Source organism: Thermobia domestica, chromosome 18 (genome assembly GCF_964235325.1).
Source record: "Thermobia domestica chromosome 18, izTheDome1.hap1.1, whole genome shotgun sequence".
Taxonomy (NCBI): Eukaryota; Metazoa; Arthropoda; class Insecta; order Zygentoma; family Lepismatidae; genus Thermobia; species Thermobia domestica.
The window spans coordinates 182,954,103-182,964,711 of NC_137471.1; the positions used below are offsets into that span (position 1 = coordinate 182,954,103).

A 10,609-nucleotide genomic window follows, 5' to 3' on the forward strand; every position below is an offset into this window, starting at 1 on the left:
ATCTTCCTTTCATTGACTGTCATTGTTTCCTTCACTGACTTGTGTTCATAATTGTATTTTTTTAAATCAATCTATTTTCTACGGTTTTCATTCCACGGTTAGTCTACGATTTTCATTCTACCACTTGTAAAGGGGAATTAACATATGATAGGTTATAATAGTGTTGTGAATGTTTGTTATGTGTCTATTTGTTTGAAACTAGTGTATATTTAGACAATCAATATTATGTGGAGTTAATTGCATTCATCTATTACTACTTAACTGTCTATGTATGGTATATCTATAAGTATAGTGTTCCACGTTTTCCTTCGTAGAACAAAGTTGTTTGAATGCCCTGGATTAAGTGTAATGGAACTGTATAATAGTCTAGGCATGTAACTTTGATGAGGAAATGGAAGTTAAAACTACAGCATGAAGTTTGGAAAGAGGGATCTTTCTTTTTTTTCTCTTGAAATGTCTGTAATGCATTGCTTCTTCCGTTCACTGTATCGCTATGTGTTCTCGCTGCTTCTTTCAGGCGTTATTCAGCGTGCTTCGGTGGCTAGCCTCTGCATGACTCACTATGTAACGCAGTGTTGAAATAACTTCGCTTTGTCGTTAAAAAATTTAGTGCTTTTGCTGTCTTGAATATCAATAAAACTGGTTGTGGAAAAAATAACTGAATACGAATCTGCTAAAAGTCTACTTATATAGTTTAATATTGTAGTCTCAATATTAAACTCATTCCGGGAGCACCTCTCTCTCTCTCTCTCTGCAATAGGCACATTTCTGAAGAAATTTGCCTATCGTAGAGACTCACATGGGCGAAATTCGGGAAAATTTCCAGTTTTTCCGGTCACCACCCTCTGATACAACCACTGATTAAATATACTTGCTTCCTCATTTTCATTATCTCACTTCTCTAATAAATTTCACCGAAATTTTTAACTCGTTTTCACTTAACATATTAAACGGGTAATACGCTCTGTTTTACCACCCTTCATGTGCTGTATGCATTATTTTAAGAAAAACTGCTTGGAGCAGATTCGAACCGCCGTTCTTTGGATTTGTAATCAAGCGTTTTAACCACTACACCAAGATCTTTGCTTGTTAAATGCTTAGTTGTCGGCATATTTGTTGTATTTGTATTTTATGTTCCCACTTCGACAATTTTTACTCTATTTTTTCCGTTTAGCACCTGTTTCTGGCTTTCTCTTTCGGTGTCGCCCTTTATTTACACTATGCACTATCCGTATTCACAGCTTGTGCTCCTCTGCAATGTCTTATTCAGATTACACTTTTCTTCTTGCCCCTCAGTAAACATTTGATTGATTTAATTCTCAAACTCTCCATGGATGGAGCGCAGGAATGCCAGACGCAAAAAACAGGTGTACATTTACTTTTCTGACATAATACAAGCTACAACGTAATGAATCCTTATATTATGCTTTTATGAATACAAAATCGAGAATCCGAATTACTTCTATCTTCCTCGTGCTTTTGGAGCCGAATTTTTGGAAACACTTATATGCGGGTTCAGTAATTTTTAAGTAATTGTTTTTATATTGTATTTCATCTCCCTAACTTAAAAATTCTTGGGATATTCTATTCTTGGCAAGAAATTTGAACTCTCTTTTATTGACCTATAGGATATGAATTTTAAAAGGAGCGGCATTGACCCAGTGTTAGAGCTCTCACATCTGGTGCATGGATCCCTAGTACAATCCCAGCCTGCAGCAAGTGGGTTTTGTGGTGGACAAACACCGAGTGCGCGGGCTTTCTCTGCTTTCTCCCATTTCTTTCCAGTTTCATCATTGCATTATTACCATGCATCTTTTAACAGTCTCTTTTAGCCTTGGTTCATGAGCGTGAAATCTTAAGCTAAAAAAGAAAACATTTTTAAATGATCATTTCTAATCGCTTATTTCGGTGATTAAAACATTATTGTGTCTACGTTTTATATATGTACCTATAGAACTAGTTTTGCCTGGACATTCATGAGTGAATAAGTCACTTTTCCTTTATTTATATAGGGTGCTTGGAAACTATCTGGAAATATTAAAATGTGATAGGCTGCACCAAAATAAAAATTTATTACCGTAGTATGTGGATTCAGAAGAAGCGGGTTTAATCGCTTCTGGCAACAGCAGATGGGAAAGATGAAGGGAAGAACAGGCCACGTGCAATTTAACACATTTTTAATTAATCCTGTTCGAATGATGGACCACCAAAAAAAACACTGAAAACCTCGCAGGGAGCGTTGAATAGGTTAGGTGCTAACCGCTGACAGTGGTATGAGTAGGGATGTAAAATACCTGGGTATTTATTTCACCGGGTTAATACCCGGGTATTTACCAAAATGAGTATTTTAGTAGGTATTTTGTGTTTCAATCACTAATAAATGGTTTCATTGTTGTCAATGAAAACTATAAAAGTCATTTGTATCACCTGCAACAGCTAAATAACGACCTAACTAATAATTTTTTCTAGTAATTAAAGAATGAATTTGATATTTATTAACACAGTACGGATTTTCTAGCTACTCACCATTGTTTTTCTTTCTACCTATATTAAATTTCCTTCTATTACTCTTGGCGGAAAATAATTGTCCATTCTACCCCGTGAATTCTTTCTTTAGTGTGTTCCTGAGGCGTCCAATCAGCTATGCGGTAGAATTCGATAGTGGGCCAAATCAACACGAAAATATAAAATTTATGACATGACAATGACTAAAGAAAGTGAAATCAGTTGTTACCAAACCAATCACACACTATTATTATTCTGTCTGCCGCCAGCACCTGGTATTAATGACAGAATTTAAGCTCTTCCTTACCTTCGCTTCTGATAAAACTGCCTTCTCCGTTTTTCTCTATCTGGCCCAACTTCTTTTATCTTCCAATAAACTTCTCCAGTTTTTCAAATCATCGATGAACACACTAACTAAACTACTTAAATAACAGCAGGATGTCTATTACTAAAGTAAACAAACACCTTTTCTTTTGGTTTACAAAATATATTAATGTCGGAAAGTGAATTATCAATAATTACTTTCCTATTTTGAGGATCTAAGTACAGTTTTATACCTTAAAAAATTTGAATAGTACAGATGAAAAGCAACTTTTTTGATAATTAAAAAAAGTGAACTGATATTCCAGATACAGCTGGTTACTTTCTTCACGGAAAGTAATGTTATTTTTGGTATTTTGTCTATAGGCAATGAGATGTACTGAATTGTCAATTACGCAAGGAATTGTACCAATAAGTTTCTTATGTTTTACTCCTGGCTTACTGAATTAATAAGTTCAATCTGTTTAAGAAACTACACTGCGACAACTAGCTTGTTGATATAATTATATCAAAGTAAAATAAAACTCGATATTAGTAAGTAATAACCTAGAAAATACTTAGAAACTGAACAAATTACACATTTACCGAGTTTGCCATTCTGTAAAAGTAATTGTATGATTACGACAGTTGCAGAATAATCAAAGTAACTAAATTTAATGAATTGGTCGATCAAATTATTTTCTAATAAAATTATCCATAAAATAAGGAATAACACTTCTTAAAACACTTAAATTACTAATTCCTGATTTCTAGTGTTCACTAAATGGAGTTTAACACCAATACTAATGCATGCTTTATGAAAGTACTTATTGAAATAGCATATTTAAAACATTAATGTGATAAACCACGTTAAGCTGTATAGTAACTCAGTGAAGGTAATATTTATACTTTATATTATTCTGTATAGAACAGCAATTAACCTCTGCCGTATTTCGAGAACTATTAAACGACCACAAATTTTACCATCCTACTCAGAACCAACCGTATGATCAGAGTCAGAATCATCGCAGACTACATTTAAAATTGGGACTGTCTCCCAAAGATTAACAAATACGATTTCTGTGTATATAACCTATCCATCTAACCTAAGGCTTGAAGTCTTACTATGATTTCTTCATTTTTTTTAGATCTTGGTAAAACTAATCCAAGTTTAAAGTCCGTTCACACCTTGGTGAAGACAGGACACAGGTGGATAAATATAATAAAATGGCCCCACATCAATCTTGAGACGACAAGTGAGTTCCCCAGAAGACATTAATCTCTCATGCTTCAACTCTGACTCTGATTCTCAACTTTAATTTTTCGTGAGCAATGACGTAAAATCAGAAAAGTGGTGTGAATTATTTCTCAAGATTGGCTTGATCGATGTTGTTCAAACTGAGATGTATGTATAGGTGTACACGAGGGCTTCGTATGAAAAATGTAACAGCTAACCTTCACAATTTCACTCTTTCAAAAAATTCGATTCAATATTTTGATCTCCTTTTTACTTATGAAGTTTTTCGAGAAAAAATATGAAAAAATAGATTTTAGATGTCGCTTTATCCCTCGCGGGTGTGCTATGGTCAAGACTGCCTGCAAACCTGCTCCGCACCTGAATAGGGTCAATTGGTTATTATTTTGCACTTTTACTTATGAGTGAATGAGAAATCACGCTCGAAAGACCAAAAAATCACCAAGGCTCCATTTGGTAGCCTGTGGCACTCCCATCTTCATTTTGTGTCAAAGTGAAACTGTTGATGTTAGTGTTTATTTCGCATGAATCTAACATCCTGAGCATGAATATGAGGTTCAAGTTGTCATTACTTCCCCATAAGTATCCCATTTGATGGTACTTGAAGCTTCAACGTGAGCTGTCATGTAATAAAATCAATGTTATCTACCAGGTATACTTATAGTATCTAATCGAATTAAATTCACCTCTGCTTGGAATAAACATCAACAACAATGTAATGTAATGTAATCTTTGTTGTGGTGTGCGTAGCGGTATAGGACCATTTGCATTACAATTTCTTGGATGAATGATTCTTTTCGATTTCATTTAAAGCTTTTATTAAATTATATTGTTGTTGATGGTTGTTCTCTTCCCAGGTGAGGTATTATCACCTCGATTGGACGTAACATTAATTTTTTATATGACAGCTCACATTGAAGTTTCAGGTACTCTCAAATGCATGCCTTACCAACGGGAAGAGTGGTTCATGAACCCACTCCTATTTGCAGGGTTCTGCAAGGTAGATATTAAGAAAGAAATGCAGTTGAACTCTGTTCTTAACGTTCCGTCCGACAATGCTGAATTTCTTGTTCGGGCAGAGAAGCAAAAGTCAGACTTCAACTGGTTGTGGGTTCGACGAACATTCCCTTGGTACCGTAAGGGTTAATATCCACCTTACTAAATTATGCTATAGTAAAGTGTTAGCAGCTTACTTTTGTGACTGCATCCATGTGGTTCACAAATGAGGACAAAGAACTCAATGATTTACTTGAATAAGAACTGGTAGTTATATTTGCACATGAACCCAGCCATAGAGGTGGGGAGCTTTCTCTTGACCCTGAAACATCAGGAATTCATCTAATGATTCAACTATTTCTTTCGGAGATGATGTACTTCCATCGGTACTCGAAAAAGTACTGTAGAATGCTGGTTCTTCAAGCCGTTTTACACGAGCTGGGCACTTAAAACACTTTTTGAAATAATGTAATTTATTGACATTCGCATGTCTATATTCTTTATTACAGAACTTGCAAACAACAGCTTTGTTTTTGGCTTTAAAAGATTGCCATACACGACCCTTCTTCTCCCTCATGTTATATTTACAGTATAGCCTTTCAAAACACTTTTGAGATAACAGTGAAAAATATAGTTTAGACAAACTCATGCAATCCCAACTTGCAGAAAAGTCAGAACACAGCACAAGACAAGTATTGAAGGCAGACACCAATGCGCAATCAACTGCAACGATTATCTTTCTTTTTTTGATATTCAAACCAGTGCTGTGATGTTGCCAGGTCTTCCACTTCTGCAAAGTACTGTAAAAATCTTTATAAAACTAAGGGATGTTATGGATTTTAGTGTAAAATATTCGTTAGTGCAATACTTATAACAATTTCAGTAACTAATAAATACATGAAAAAACGTCACCGGTATGTTTAACAATTCTTAAAACTTCACAATAATCGAATTTTCGTAAAATATTTTTGGGTAAGTAAACACAGAAAGGGTAAATACCCATTCTTTATTTATTTACCTATCCACTCGATCCAGATCACTACATGTGAGGCGTAGTCCCCGCTAGGAGCGTCACTAACAGGCACCACTATATGAATGTCAAGTTTATAGGTGTACGGCAATGAACGAGCTAATCAACAATAGTAAAGAGAATGCTTCCGGAAGAGACGACTGAACAACCAAAGAATTCGAAAGTGCGAATCTTTGTGTGATGCCATGTGAAAGTATACCTTTTGTTGTTAGCAGACTGGATACGAGCCGATCAGAACGCTTTGACTGTAAGAAAATATTTTTGCGTACTCTTGAGGAAATTGCATCCAGAAGCACGAGAGTTATTGCCTATATCCTGGATCTGAGTCATTCACCCATATGAGAGATTTTGCATGACGACGGAGTATATCCGTTCCATTTATGATCAGTGTAGACATAATCACAATACTTGTTTGTACCTGTGCATGAAAATTCACTATATGAATGCCAACAAAAGATCTTGATTAATATGTAGGTGAAGATGGTGCACGGTTACTTGTTTAGACTCTTCATTCTACCTCTTTCCTTGAACAAGAACGGATACGGTACTTCTCTGAAATAGACCTTGCCGAAATTACTGCCCGATGATCATGCCTTTGGTCAACGTTAAATCTGATTCTAAGATGATAGTGCGCTGCACACTTTATCACTGATTTTAGGACTTAGGTAGATACTACATACCTTCATTGTTGGATTGGTTGACAGAGCCCTTGGCTACTGCGATCACCCAATCTGTTTGTTTGGATTTCTACTTGTGAGGACATCTAAAGGGCACCCACTGACTATGTGTAAGATCTCGTGGTCGCACTAGTTGCTTGAGCTAAAGAGGTTGGAAAAAGTTGAAATTTTGAAAATGTGTGAATCTCCATGAGACTTGTGTTGATGTTTGTGGTTGCACTTTTGAGCATCTACTGTAAATCCATGAGGAACAAAAGGTTTCTTCCATTGCATGTGGCCTGTCTTTAATTTTCCATTTCCACGTGTGTTAAACAATTATATTCCTTCCTGCCCATCCTAGGGGTCTTAGGGTTGTTTTACATGGCATCAAGAGTATTTATCTCAAAGACATAGAAAACTGTTGATTGAACACCAATATCGGTCGTTTTTGAATTTTTGTACATGTCCCACCATTTAGGAGTGGTAAGAGTGCCTTACCTCAAAAGTATTCTTTGCAGATTGTAAGTCATTCAAGTTTGGTTGAAATTTGTTCAGGCATTCCATAGTTTTGTTGGAATGTTGATAGATACATACGTTTTTTATATATTTAAATACAGAAAAATATTACTATCTTTAGGGTTAGACATAATGTTCATGTTCCTGATGTGGATCTTGAAGTTTGATGTTTTATCTAATTTCCTTTGTAATGTTGCAAAAATTAATATGAAGTGACTTGGGGTCATTCATTTTCTCTCACAAAACTCGATCACAAACAAAAGTGGGTCGTTCAATATATAAGTTTCGCTAAACTGTAAAATATTTATTTTTTTAAGGTACATTAATAAACTACACATATATTTCTACATGTGTTCGTGAGTTGTTTCTCAATTCTCCATATAATCTTAATTGAGATTCAGGAATTTGTCTCCCCGTTGCACTAATTTTTCCAAACCCTTCCCAAAAATAGAGCTTTTCCTATTTAGCAATCTCCTCATGTTCCGATCGACTTTATCTGTTTCGGAATGTTCACTTTGAAGACTTTATAACCGAAAAAAGATGAAGTAGCTCGACACTAAATTTAGGATGTAAGAAAAGTAGGGCAGTCATTCCCAGCCTAATTCTTCAATCGTATTGTATTGTATTGTATATGTACAAGTTTGTGTTTTGTTTGTGTGCTGAATGCGGGTGGACGTTATCGTCAAGAAGAAGAGACCAGATCACTTATGTCGAATTACGTTTCCCTGAAGAATTCAGGTTCGACATAAGAGACCTGGTCTCCTGTCAATTGGTGATGAAGAAGTGAAGCTGAATGTAAGGATAGTGCTAAATAGCCAAAGGCCTGATATTTTGCAAAACGTTTGGAAACTTCGTTCAACAGTGAGACAAATGCCTAAATTGCAATGGAGATTACGTGGAAAGGTGAGGAAGAACCCACCCACACGTATAGGCCTGTGTTTAGATTATAAACGTATCTTAAAATCAAAAGTTTTACAACTTAGGGAAACTTACATTTTGAACGATCCCCTTATATATAAACAAGCATTATATATTGATTTTTGTTAGTGTTCATATACGAGTATGTTATGTGAACGTTACTGTGCTCTTCTTAACCAGATTAAACTGAATTTTGATTTTGCTTCTAGGGGAAAGCGTTGAAGAAAATGACGAATAGGATTATATTAAACACAATGTTTCTGCTAATGATTTCAATAGTGCAAGCTAAAACAGGTGGAATATCTCCAAATTTCCTTGAATACGTCGAGGAGAGGATACTTCAAGAAATGGTGAATGAGATACTAATAGGTGCCTTGAGGACATATTCTTGTGTAGCAGTTATAAAACAATGCCAAAATAAAGACATTGTTTTGGTTGCGTCTGAAAATTCTTCGTTCGCATTGCCTGCGATAAATATTTTGTTCAATTGGAGTGATATTGTGTCAGCTATTGATCATTTGGAAGTAAATCTTGCAGCAATTACACAATGTTCAGGTTTTATAATTGCAATTAATGACTACAGTAACCTTGAAACTTTACTAAATCTTTTGAAAGCGAGAAAACTTATAAACAGAGGTGGAAAAGTTGATGCTATGTCCTGCACTAATATTTCCATCTCCGCCATTTTACAAAATGATCGCCGACAAATTTCCTAATTTTGTTGTAATTGAATCTTACGATAAAGGATCACGAAATAAATACAGGCTTCTAACTCGCTATAAAGGTACAACTCATTATGAACTTGATGTTTGGATAGATGAACACTTTGCAAATAACGGAAATATATTTCCTGATAAATTAAGCAATTTACAAGGTAAGGTTTTGACTGTCACAACAACTGACTACCCGCCATTTGTATGTGTAGATGGCATTAATGAAGAGGAAGATTACACTGGAGTTGAATTTCTAATTCTAAAAGAGTTACGAACTGCTTACAACTTCACTTTTAAAGTGAATTTACCGAAAGAAGAATGGGGTAATCAGAAGACTGGGATGTTGGGCGAGATTGTTAACATGACAGCTGATGTTGGATTTTCAGGGTGCTGGCTGCAGGATGAGGGACACGCGAATATTGACTATTCGATCCCATATATGAAGATAAAACTAACCATGGTCGTTCCTCGCCCACAACAGATATCAAAACTGTATTCTTTATTACTTCCTTTCAAGCTTTGTATGTGGTTGGCGCTGATTGGTTCTTGTATACAATGTTCACTCATCTTGTTTCTGCTTGCTACAACACTACGAAAGATGTCTCCACTGACAACTGCCAAAAAATATTTAAATCTTCAATGTTGTATTCTAGATACCATTTACTTTATGGTTCAGTTTGGGGTGAAAAGTCCGGAAGAATATACCTTTAGGCATCTTATAACATGGATCCTTATAGCTTTTATGTTATCAGGTAGTGCGTATTGTAGTGGACTAGTTTCTTTCTTAACAGTGCCATCATTTCAAAAGCCGATCAGTTCTGTGCTTGATTTAGTGAATAGCCATTTGTGTTGGCTAGCGTATGAAACGTACATGCATGGACTCCTGCAAACATCCAATGATACTTTAGAGATAAAATTGTCCGAGAAATTCCGGTTGGATGACGGGAGCAATATGAATAAGCTTGTTTCGACAAATAATTATGCTGTGCTCGTTGAATTACTTGAATCTGGCAATATTGGAGGAGTTGAATATTTGTCGAATGAAACACTGGAAAATATATATTTACTGGAGCAAAATGTATATCATGTAGACGTTATTTTTATGCTGCAGAAGTTTTCACCTTACACGACGAAGTTTAACAAGGTTATTCGTAGGTTGTTTGAGTCAGGACTTATCACATTCTGGGAAGAAACTATAACTAGGTTGTACTCACAGCAAACCAAAGATATGCTGTTTCGAATTGATGTGTTTCATAACAGGGAATTCCAGACAATTAAAGCTTCCGAACTACAAGGTTTGTTTGTGTTTCATTTAATTGCTTTAAGTTTATCGCTGTTTGTGTTTGTAATTGAAATAATTAAACCGCAAAGTGTTTGAATACGACTTATGTTCGCATTGAGATGTCTTTAACGTAAATAAATAAAAGATTAACAAAGAAACCAAACTGCTTTTCATTGTTTGTTATGAATCAACCATTGATAGCAATATGGTTCCCTATTGATAACGTTACGTTTTATCTTACGTTCACTAGATTTAGAAGCACGGGTGTCTCTGGCGGGGACAAAGTGGACGTGTTCCTCCCAATATTTTGTTAAGGAAATTAAATTGACCGATGCTGGTTTATTTGGTATGAGTACAGAGAGGAAAAAAAATTAGGTTATATCTGTTGCTAAATATTAGGCTAGTGTGATTGAAATGTCCATTTGATGTGCGCCACTT

General features: G+C 35.4%; 1 protein-coding gene across 1 annotated transcript; it reads left to right on the plus strand.

Moving 5' to 3' along the window:
• Positions 1-8,869: 8,869 nt before the first annotated feature.
• On the plus strand, positions 8,870-10,267 carry LOC145675416 (glutamate receptor ionotropic, delta-2-like). Its single transcript, XM_081745823.1, has one exon. The coding sequence runs from the start codon at positions 8,870-8,872 to the stop codon at positions 10,265-10,267; it is 1,398 nt and encodes a 465-aa protein (XP_081601949.1).
• Positions 10,268-10,609: the final 342 nt, after the last annotated feature.